This window comes from Aulostomus chinensis, chromosome 4 (genome assembly GCF_037954235.1).
Source record: "Aulostomus chinensis isolate RoL2024-O1b breed Wild chromosome 4, RoL_Achi_v1.0, whole genome shotgun sequence".
NCBI classification, from domain to species: Eukaryota; Metazoa; Chordata; class Actinopteri; order Syngnathiformes; family Aulostomidae; genus Aulostomus; species Aulostomus chinensis.
The window spans coordinates 9,819,531-9,831,499 of record NC_141323.1 but is presented as its reverse complement, the minus strand read 5'-3'; the positions used below and the strand labels follow the sequence as shown (position 1 = coordinate 9,831,499).

Below are 11,969 nucleotides of genomic sequence, written 5' to 3'. Positions count from 1 at the left end.
AAATCCCACGAGAGAACATCAAGACGCCTCCTTTCCTGGAAGGTCTCAGGAAGCCCATCATCCATCACAGACCTCCCTCCATTCCGATGAGCCCTGCGTCATCCAAAGCTGTGAAGAGGATGCTGCTTGTGATCACACGGGAACGGAAGCAGAGAAAGACTCCATTCTCAAACCTCATCAGCCCCTTTCACACGAACACAAGCCCCTTTCTTGCATCCTTAAACAACAGCATGTCTGATGAATTCGAAAGCCTTTATTTGAAAAAGCCCCCACTGTTCGAGGTGCAGTGGGAAAACATTAAATGGAAGGTTATATTGATCAGTTACACTCGCTGGATTAGCCGCAGCCAACAGACTTTATTTATACAGTGAAATTCAAGCATAACTTGCAACACATTTCACAAAGCCACACAATCACGGAGCTGCGCGCACGGCGAAGGCTTCGGCTGCCTGGACCTGTCAGAGTTCCGTAGAGACCTCCTGACTGCCTGGACCTGTCAGAGTTCCGTAGAGACCTCCTGACTGCCTGGACCTGTCAGAGTTCCGTAGAGACCTCCTGACTGCCTGGACCTGTCAGAGTTCCGTAGAGACTTCCTGACTGCCTGGACCTGTCAGAGTTCCGTAGAGACCTCCTGACTGCCTGGACCTGTCAGAGTTCCGTAGAGACCTCCTGACTGCCTGGACCTGTCAGAGTTCCGTAGAGACCTCCTGACTGCCTGGACCTGTCAGAGTTCCGTAGAGACCTCCTGACTGCCTGGACCTGTCAGAGTTCCGTAGAGACCTCCTGACTGCCTGGACCTGTCAGAGTTCCGTAGAGACCTCCTGACTGCCTGGACCTGTCAGAGTTCCGTAGAGACCTCCTGACTGCCTGACCTGTCAGAGTTCCGTAGAGACCTCCTGACTGCCTGACCTGTCATCACTCTTGTGTGAGAAAACAAAAATCAAAGATAATTAACTTATGTATTATTTTGTAACAGGCTCAATGCATGTTTCATTTCCAGCGGGGGAGGCCGGGGGAGGTACTAGTGGTGCTGGAGACATCGTAGCAAATGCAGAAGTGTGTTTCCGTGTATTTTGTGTGGTAACAGTGATGCTGCAGCCTAAAGCCACTGTGGAGGTGAAACTTTCAGGACCGGTGCCGACCACCACACCAGCCTCAGGTGCAAACCATGCCAACGGCCACCACCAGGTGGCACTGTAATCAAGGTCCACACATTTATGAGCTTAACTCCTGCCTAAAACGTCACAAAATTGAAACCCTTATATCCACGCTACCTGGATCCAGCTGAATCGCCTGAAATAGGCCATGCCCATCTCAAGCTGGTTTTTTTCAAAAACTGCAAAACCTACTTTTTCCTGCTCTAGATGGTACATTCCAGCCACGTGACACTTCGCGCTGATGGACTTTGGTTGCTTCCGACAAAAACACAGCAGAGGAATTCTGATGCCACAGAAAAATGCAGAGGTCATAAAGGAACAACTTCCTGCGTGACACAGTACAAACAGGAAGTGGTGCAATATTTGAGTAACAGAACGTTACATCAGCGCCAAACTTTAGGATATTAGTCTCCAAACACCGCTGAAGCTCTGGACAACATTTGGCTGCAACTGAGCACGAGGTGGTGCCAATAAATCGGTCAAGCAATGGTGTCTCAGTGACAACGCGTCCAGTCACTATCAAATTTGGTGCAGGAGATCACTTCCCCGCACTGAGCGAAGGTTTAAGCTGAGCATCTCAGCAACAATCCCGTTCATGTCCAACGAGACTCGTTAGCTTCTGGTGCTGCAATGAGGCTTTTTGCAAAAGTTTAGCAGAAAGTCTAACTTGCGTCACGTCTACTGGGTGCAGGGTTCTACTTGGAGGTGAAATCATTATTAAACAAAATTGACAAAAATAAACAAAAAAAAAGTTTTTTTCAGACATCTCACAGACTGACAGAGGGAGCAGCCAATCACCAACCAACAGGGGCGGAGCTCGGAACTGGGTAGAGAGAGGGAAATAGCACAGGAATGCTGGATCATAACAATAAACACAGTTCCAAAGGTTAACTGTCCCGGAGCAGAGGGTTGGGAGCCGTCAAGCATTTGTGAGATTTTGATCTCATCTGAGGCTGATGATAAGATATGAAATATGAAATCAATGTACAAGTATTGGGCGACAGATTAAGCTAACATACAGAAACAAACTAAACACAGAGTCAAATACGTTTTAAGGGAGAAGGATGTAAAAGCAAAAGAATCTCACAAGTTTGGGATTTTCCCAGAAAATGGAATCTCCTCCTCTTCCTCCTTCCCCTCCTCTCAGTCACTCAGCCTCTGTCGGAGCCCTCTCGCTGGCCCCCTTAAAGGGACCATCTGCAGTCTTGTAATATCACTTTGTTCCTGAGGAGGCGACGCTGACATCCGCAGCGCTATGCCCGTCTCTCTCTGCAGACCTTCACCTTTAAACTCGCGACGCTTCTTGAGCATTTTGTCGTCCGACTGAAGGAAAACGCTCGAGCAGCTGCCTCAAAACCAGATGCTCAGACGCCTCTGCTGAATGGTCTCATTTATAAAAGCCGAAGTGAACCTCAGAGCTAACCGCTGTTAGCAAACCTGGAGCCCAGTTCATGAAACAAGTCCGGGGATTGGCTTGAGTTCTCTCTGAATAAAAGGAGACGTTCAAACATTCACGGTTTGCTATTAGGAGGAACAAATCATGACTCCACCCCCCCCAAAAAAAACCAACAGGTATCAGGAGACGGGGTGAGAGGGTTATTTAGTCAATATTTCAACACCAAGACACGTGGAATATCTGCATAGAACTGACCAGCAAGCGCACGTCATTTAGCTCACTCGTAGCTTGTTAGCTTGTTTTAGCTAGCTCACTGTCCACCGTCTGTTTGAAAAATTCAAGTTGTGCCGTTATTTTCAAAGTACTCGGATATACTGGACCAAAAGGTTGTTAATTTCAGACGGAGAGAATTACAAAGTCATCTCAGGTAGTTTAGTTATTCGCCAGTCAGTAGTCACAGTGACGCACATTCAGGAACCGGCAGTGCTGACATTCACGGCCCTCCAACAGCGCCATCCAAGAGGTGAACGCCACGCCGGCGGCCGCGTGGGGACTGGCAGCCCAGATGTGACTGTTGGCGAATCAGGTTTGTGTCCAGATTTTTTTCAGACACATGAAACAGAATTTTTGGAGGCCGGATCCGAATCCCATTTGTAGGTTGTTTTTAACAGGATTCCCATCAAAATGTGTTGTTGACCTGCACATGACCCTCAAAACCGGAGTAATGGAAGTCCATCCGAGTGGCTAACGTCAACCGTGAGGCTAAGCTACACCGGTGACACGTCCGCGGTCCAAGGACAAACATCAGCTTGTATTTGTGTCAAAGAAAATTCTGTGCCGTTCCAAAGCAAAACAACCACTTAATTACTGAGGTGAACTCCTTCAGTTTAGCAGCCCATGTAGAAAGATGGAGACGTCCAGAAACCGCAAAACTGACATCATTGATCAAAAGTCCACAGAGGAGGACCTTCTCTGAAAGACTTCGTTCCTTCATCCTGGTCGGAGTTACCCGTCCTGCTCCTGAACGCCGCCAAAACAATCCTCTCAGTTCAAGTTGGTTTTTTTAGTTGCCTTTTTATTGCAGGAATATGTTTTAAGATGTGGTTTTGTTCTATTTATGTGAAACTTTTTATGCTGCTGTCTTGGCCAGAACTCTGAAAAAGAAATTCTGTAGCTCAGGGCGAATATTCCGGAATATAAAGGCTGAATTCAAAAAAGGTTTGGACGTACATGTCAGAATTGCCTGCAGACTTGACCAGGCCTAATCGCCTTGCACAAGTTCGTTCTGTTTCTAACGTCAACCACTTATTCTCATCAGCCCTTAAATTAATATTCACATATTCCACCAGCGCTTTGTAAAAATGTATCATGTTTTTCAATAAAAACAAGAAGATTTCTTGCTTTTAGATTGAGCAGATTTCATTTTATGACCAAGAAATGTGGAAAAATGCAGGCAAGGTGAGGGCTTCAGGGTCATTTCTCCCTCCTGAATGTCATCAGGCTGAAATGACAGCAATCTCTTCCTCGGGACGCTGAATTCTCCCAGCCATACATCTGCATGCTGTCATGGCGAGCTCATGCTTGCCCGCAGGTGCCATCATCCCTGCGGCTCCCACAGATGCTGGGACAGCCGCACGCTTCCAAAAACATTTTCTCAGAAGAACTGCTGATTGCCTTCATGGAATATTCTGGCTGAAACTGATTTCCACACTTATTTTGTTCAGGGGCTTATCAAGCTGATATGGCACTGCCTTTTAAATCGAGACACTGATGATTCGTCACCGCAGCCTTCAGTGCTCAAAGGTCAGAATATGTCAACCTAAAACGGAGGGATGGGGATGAGCACAACATGGCGCTTGTGTTTTCATGGGATGCTGCAGATTCTTCTTCTTTCCAGTCATATTAATCTGTGTCTCTGGACGGTGGGAGTTTCTTGGTTGCCGGGAACACCCGCAGCAAATAAACAAGGCTATGACGTCAGCGCCATGGCAGTGAGGGGGGAGTCTACCCACAAGCTGCTGAGCCTACGTGACGGACCAGCGGGTTTCATAAAGACACGTCACGGATGAGACGGCGCTTTGCATTTTGAATGCTCCACTTATGGTTTCTGATTTTTATCACCTAAATGTGGAGGAGGACAAACAGCAGTAACTGTGCTGCAAACTGATCTGACACCAGCTTTTAGGAAGCAGCACTGACATGGCATCATTCTAATGGGAGTTCTGCAGGGATGGTGTAGCTCCCGTCTCCGCAACAGGATTTTCACTCTGATTGCCACAAATCGCTTCATCAGAAGTTGATGAGACTCACAGCTTTTGTTCATCAAGCTCATCGTCACTGATTCACGCCACTTTGATGGGTTTTTTCAGGGTCAGTGCAGTGGTTAGCAGCGCAAAGCTAACATTAGCCTGTGAAGGAACGACACCATGGACGCACAACTAGCTTTGGGCTACTTCTGCTTTCTGCATGATAAAATTTGTAGTCACACTTGTCAGCTTACGCTCTTTTTAAGAAGTATAAAGGGTTATATTTACTGACACGTTTTATTCCAAATAAGTGGGAAAAGTGGTCTTCACTTGTCTGAACACCTGATCTTATTTCAGGAATTTCCATGGAAAAACTGAACAGAATCGATGTGTTCATAGAACGCAGGCGGCGGCCAGCAGGACATCCATCTGCCACAGTTTCAATAGAGACGCTGTGCAGTTAAACCACCATTCAAATTCTAAGTACAAAACTCAAATGTCCTTTCGCTCTCAAGCAGAATGGCTTCTGTGTCTCTGGTGGGATTTAGAAGACAGCAACTAAGTCATCACTCATTGCCACATTGTAAGTTTTGGGCCGGCCGCGCTGGAACCGAGCAGCTTCAGGTCCTCAGAGGATGGGGCCTTGGCGCGGGGGGGACAGACGTCCGGACGTAGGGTAAAGTGGCTTTCATCATGTACCCTAACAGCAACGACAGCTCTGGGTGGTAACGACTCTGTTCGAGCTCGCAAGGTACATTTTAGCCCCATCCAGCCAACGTGTGACCACATCTGGACACCATGTGGATCGTATGCGATGGAAGTGAAATGGCGTTTCTTTGGGCTGAGCGTATCTGATTGGCTGAAAATGATCTGAAATAATGTCTTCTCACTTGATTTTCAGCATCATATCAGATATACGCTGCACGCTGCCACCTTCCCTCTGTTGACTCTCTCACAATCACACCTGGCGGGCCGACCGATAAACCAAGAGTCATACTGGAGCACAACTGGAGCACAACTGGAGCACAACTGGAGCACAACTGGAGCACAACTGGTGCACAACTGGAGCACAACTGGAGCACAACTGGAGCACAACTGGTGCACAACTGGAGCACAACTGGAGCACAACTGGAGCACAACTGGAGCACAGTGAACTCAGAAAGCACAACAAACTTCACCACGTCGTGATTTCTTGTCCGCTCTGCAGTGGTACCGATACTGGTTGCATCTTGAGTTATTTTTCAAAGATTCCTACAGAACCACCTCAGCTCTGGGCTCCAGGTTCACAAAGGGGATTTGAAGTGGTAGAGATCTGGCTCCCCCTGTAGACCAGGCCTTCCTGGGACGTATGGTGAAACTCACTGCTGAACAAATCTGAGATTTCGTAAATTGGCAACTTACAAAACAGTTTTGTTTTTGCAGTTCAGCCCAGACAACATTTGCACATCATTATTTAACACAGAAAAATATATGCAAACATTAAAAGAAGCATGACAATTGTAAGTGTGGTAACGTGCTTATTTTCTCTCCCCACACGCTGAGAGAATGGAGGTCTCCCTGAACAAAGACCTGCTCCTGAATGTGAAATTGTCAACACACAGGATTTCCTCAACCTTGCAGTGTGTCCAATGCCATCAAGCCTTTGATTATTGATAAAAACAACAGCACAAGTAAGATCTTACAAAATCAGAGGATTTTCTTCCAAGCACTGCAAAGCATGAAGCAGCACACGCCAGGAGTGAGATGATGTCACTTACCGAGCAGGCTGAGGTGGAGGAAGAGGAGAATAAAAGTGTCTTGTGCTCAATTTGAAGCAGTTAACACTTTTAAGGAGAGTAAAGATCCACCCCTGAGGAGAGAGAGAGAGAGAGAGAGACAGAGAGAGAGTGTGTGCAAGTGTGTGTGTGTGTGTGTGTGTGTGTGTGTGTGTGTGTGTGTGTGTGTGTGTGTGTGTGTGTGCAGGCCTTGTGGAGGTGTATTTTTCATTTCGAGGATTGGACCAACACCTCTGGCTTTTAGCTTTTCTGCTCCTGCCTGCTGGCTTTTGATTATCGATGGTTTATATGCTTTTGTTTTTTTTTTTTTTTTACTGTTCAATTGTATTTATGTTTTAAATGTTCTTATTTCATTCATTGTACTGTTAAGATTTTGCATTTATATTACTCCTTGTTTGATCAATCATTTTGTGTCTAATAATTATTTAAGTGTTTTTAATTGCTTGTTGTTTTGCTTTTATCATTTGTCTTTAAAATGATTCTGACCACTTAGCTTTTAAGGGCTGCACGGTGGAGCAGTGGTCCTCCCTGTGGCCCCCATCAAGAAGGTTGTGGGTGGAGCAGTGGTCCTCCCTGTGGCCCCCCAGTAAGAAGGTTGTGGGTGGAGCCCCGGCTGCAGCACGGGGTCTTTCTGGGTGAGTCTCCATGTTCTCCCTGTTCCTGCTGGGTTCTCTCTGGTACTCCAGCTTCCTCCACAGTCCAAAGACATCAAGAGGGACCAGGTTAATCCAGACTCTAAATTGACCGTAGGCGTGGCTGGGAGAGCCAATGGTTGTCTGTCTCTATGTGTTGGCCCTGCCATGGACTGGTGACCTGTCCAGGGTGAACCCCGCCTCTCGCCCGCAGATGCTGGGATAGGCTCCACCCCCTGCGACACTTACTAGTAAGGAATAAGCGGAAGACGACAACACTTGGCTTTTAAACCCATTTGACTGCATTTCCTTGTAACAATTGTTAAACAATGTTTTTTTTGCTTTGTCTTTTGTTGTCATTCCATCTCTAACCCTCTAATTTCTTATGTTCTTGCACATGTTGGTTTTCCCCATATTTTGGGGTTTTACGGTGGGTGTTGGTAGGACTCCTGCTGCGTTGTTGTCTTGGTCTTGGAATCGTCTCATGAAGTCCTTCCAACAGCGCTCATATCTGTGAAACGTGCTGCTCAGAGCGGGACTGGTGAGCGGCTCAAGGCTGTCAGGGCAACGTTTGCCACTGATGTCGTCGTCTGTGTTGGGACGTTTGCTTTGTGACTTTGTCTCACGTAGATTTACAGGTTTGTTGTGCCGTGTTCACCAGCGGAGGATGAGTCTGGGGTTGATTCTGCTCAGATATGATGAACGCAGATGTGGTGATGTGGTCACATGACTATTCAGAGGTCATTACCTCATTTTACAAGCAGCCTCATGATCAGACCACAAATATCACGAATACTTCTTGGTATTACCCAGAATAACGCTAAAAAAATAACTTACAGTCTCTACGGCCCAAAAATGTTCCTACTTCTTCCATCCATTGTCTTCCTACATTAAGGTTCACGGGGGGTGGGGGGGTGGAGGAGGAGCCTATCCCAGCATCTATAGGCAAGAGGCGGGGTTCTCCCTGGACAGGTCACCAGTCCATGGCAGGGCCAACACATAGAGACAGACAACCATTGGCTCTCCCAGCCACGCCTACGGTCAATTTAGAGTCTGGATTAACCTGGTCCCTCTTGATGTCTTTGGACTGTGGAGGAAGCTGGAGTACCAGAGAGAACCCAGCAGGAACAGGGAGAACATGGAGACTCACCCAGAAAGACCCCGTGCTGCAGCCGGGGCTCCACCCACAACCTTCTTGCTGGGGGGCCACAGTAAGGACCACTGCTCCACCGTGCAGCACCCTACTTCTTCCTTCTTTCCTAGTTTGCTACTAAAAGCGCTTTTTTTGCCCTCTTGAGCATCCGTAGTGTTTACATCCGGGGTGGCACAAATGGCGTTGGGTGTGAAGCTAACGAGCCGCATAGGTGCCGTTTCTTTTACATGTTAATGTTTTAAGCTCGTATTTAAGGAATGTGACAACATAATATTCAGTTTTTAAACACCATCCAGCCTTAGAGAAACGTGGACCTCAGTGGAGGAATGGTAGCAGCGGCACGGCGAGCTAACTGTTGGTACTCCCCGGCATCCGGCAAGCTAGTTCTCCCTCTGAGCCATGACGGAGGTGGAGGAGCTGCGGCCCGTTCCCCGGGAGAGGGCTATCCTGGAGAGCTTCTTCACGCAGCTCGGCATGTTTTCGTTCGACCGGGCTAAAGACTACGTGGAGAAGGAGAAGGACATCAGCAAAAGTGCCGGGGCCATCTGGGCAGCCCTGCTGGCCGCGCTGGCTCATCTGGCCGCCGCGGAGAAGGCGTACCACAGCATGACATTCCTGGGACAGAAAATGGGTAAAATCCAGGGCTGGAGTTGATATACTTTGATACTACTTCATCTGTAGTCCGCGGAGTTTCTTAGATTTTGGTTGTGCAGGTTTTTGTTGTTGTTGTTTTTATCCTACTACATTTGAAGTTGAATAACTGCAAACTTCGCATTTGCAGAATTAGAATGTTTTGACTGAAACCAAGAATTAATATGTAACAAAACCTCGAGAAACGTAAAGTTACAAACTAGACACAAAAGTTATAAGCTAATCAACTGTTTTCAGCGTAATTATTGAGACGTTTGATTCCATTTGAAAAGACAGCATCTGATATCCGTGTTGCCCAGCTTGTTCTCATCGTCGACTTGTTTCATTCAGCTTGCACCAAAGTGAAATATAAAAATATTGTTATAGATATCATTATCATCTGTCATTCATAATATTGGCTAACTGCAGAAAGCCCAATGTCATGCATGTCTTTCCCTGTGTGTCCACCTCCACTCCTCTATCGTGGACATGCAGGAAATATCAGAATGACCCTGATGAGTCTGTTCCCTCTCAGCCAGGTAACTTTATGTTACAGTGAAGCCCATAAACATGCTTGTTGTGGTGTTCATGCCTCAACATCCTGTAAAGTTTCCCCCTGAAGTGGTGGAACACTGCTTTGATCATGGAGGTTTTCTCTACTTCCACCACCAGATGGCGCTGTGGCACATTTTTCTGCCTTCTGGTGAAAGACTCGTCCCCACTCTGTGTCTCTGCAGGTGGTCAGTCCTTCTTCAGCCGCAAGGACTCCATCCGGACTATCTACACCTCCCTCTACAACGAGCTGAGGAAGGTGGTGACAATGGGACGCCACAGCCAGCCAGGCTCCGCCTCCTACCTGGAGGACCTGCTGTCACACCTGTCAGAGCAGCTCTGCCACTTCACCCAGGCCCGCATGGAGATGGCTGACCTGTATGAGAAAATGCACTCGCTGGGCAGCCAGAAGAGCATCAACTCTGAGGAGCTGGTGACCACGCTGGAGGCCGTGCTGCACAAGTACAGCTCCAAGTGTGTAGCTATTTACAGCGTCTCACACCTGGGAGATAAACACTAGTGAGGTGCTGGAGGACAGGAGTGACATAATGGGGCTGGAGGAGGAGCTCATGCTTAATCCAGCAGAAGCAGCCTTTTCCCCAGAGATGCATCCTGCAGCTGCAGCAAACATGGCGGCTGAGCTGCCGTCGCTGCTGCAGCTCTCAGTGTGACGTCACTCATCTGGCTGCGCTGCAGGGTGAAGGCAATGCTCCCAAGTAGCCCAGCAGAAACACCCCAGGCCTGGCTGCAGGTGCATCCTCCGCCAGACTTCCAAGCCGGGGTCGCGAGTCCTCCTGCCCTGTTGAGATGCACAATAGAATAAATATGTGTGTAGTCACCAGGAAGTCATGCGTTTGTTCCTGTGGTCGTAGCTAAGATGGCCACCATGTGGTCGCGGTAGACCACCATGTACGTGATCGTATCTGTAACGAGATGACTTGTTCACATGTTCAGTCTGGCTCCTGCAGGTTCCACCACCCCATCCTGGGCCGTGTAGAGGAGAGCTTCCAGATGGAGGTGGACGTGGTCACCCAGCTGCTGCGCTGCCAGGCTCAAGTGTCAGAGTGGTACTTCCTGCCCGCGCTGCTCAGCCTCCATGGCGCCAACTCCAAACTCACGTCCTGGGGGCAACTGTTCCAGCGGCAGAAAGAGACGCGTAAACATCTGTTTGGAGGTCAGTCCCAGAAGGCGGTGCAGCCGCCGCACCTCTACCTGTGGCTGCAGCGCTTCCAGGCGGCACTGCTTGCCAAGTTCAGCTTCTACTTCCATGAAGCTCTGAGCCGGCAGACGGCACCGGCTGACATGCGAGCTCTAACCGCCCGTACCACGCCAGACTACCACGGCAAGATCTGCTCCTTCATCCGCAAACACGATGCCAGCAACGTGTCTCTGGTGTTCGACAACCGCGGCTCAGAGAGCTTCCAGGGCCACGGCTACCACCACCCCCACTCCTACCGAGAAGCACCAAAGGGCGTGGAGCAGTTCCCCGCCGTCGTGTCCCTGCCGTCGGGCGAGCGTCCGCTCACACACTGGCCTAACGTCATCATGATGATGGGGGACCGTGCCGCCGAGCTCAACACCCTGGACAAGGTGGTGCACTTCTACGACGATAAAGTCCAAAGTACCTACTACCTGACGAGGCCCGAGCCTCACTTCACCCTGGTGGTCATCTTTGACGGCAGGAAGTCAGAGAAGGACCTGCACATCGCCTCCTTCCTGCAGGAGATCTCCAGCTCGCTGCGGAACTCCAAACCGTTCGGTTCTCTCAAACCTGGATCAAAGGGCTGAGCCGCAAGACAAACCTTGAACAACAATTTAGCCAAACCCATTTAATCTGAAGTTCTAGGGTCCAACGACTGGTTCCACTTCTTTACTTCACTCTTGATTTTGCCCCCCCCAAAAAAAGGTCCCGACCAAGGACCAGCCTGGTTGAACCGGCCTCTCTCGACTCACGATACCTGCTAGTTTCATCTGGGAGCAGATAAAAAGTTTAATTTATAAAGCGTTTTAATTATTTTGCATCATTATTATTTTAACATGTTTACTTTTAATAGCTTCCATTGACTGTGATACTGTTTCAATAAAGATGAGCACACAAGGTCCTGATTCTTAAAATATCATCAATGAAAGGTCTTAGCATTTCTCCTGAACTGAGGCCATAGCGCCACCTACTGGTTACAGGAAGGAAGCCTGATGTCAGTCTGCAATCACATAAGCACAAAAACCAACCGGCGGAAAGTAGTCTTTTAAAAAAAAAAACTTTGCTATTTAGTAGAACTTTATTCTGCGTGAATACTTTTTAAAATGTATCAATGCTCGTTTAAACGTGAATGTGTTGAGCTGGGAGCTGCTCTCACCGAAATGAATCAGTAATTTGAGTCCATCTCCTTGGTGACCCGGCGAGCCGACTCACGGTTGATCGAGGTTT

The 11,969-nt window shown here is 48.3% G+C and overlaps 1 protein-coding gene across 1 annotated transcript; it reads left to right on the top strand.

The window, feature by feature from the left end:
- Window positions 1–8,301: 8,301 nt before the first annotated feature.
- On the top strand, window positions 8,302–11,643 carry kics2 (KICSTOR subunit 2). Its single transcript, XM_086202421.1, has 3 exons — window positions 8,302–8,990; window positions 9,727–10,015; window positions 10,510–11,643. Exons 1-3 carry the CDS (start codon window positions 8,759–8,761, stop codon window positions 11,327–11,329), a joined length of 1,341 nt encoding a protein of 446 aa, XP_086058547.1. The 5' UTR covers window positions 8,302–8,758; the 3' UTR covers window positions 11,330–11,643.
- Window positions 11,644–11,969: the final 326 nt, after the last annotated feature.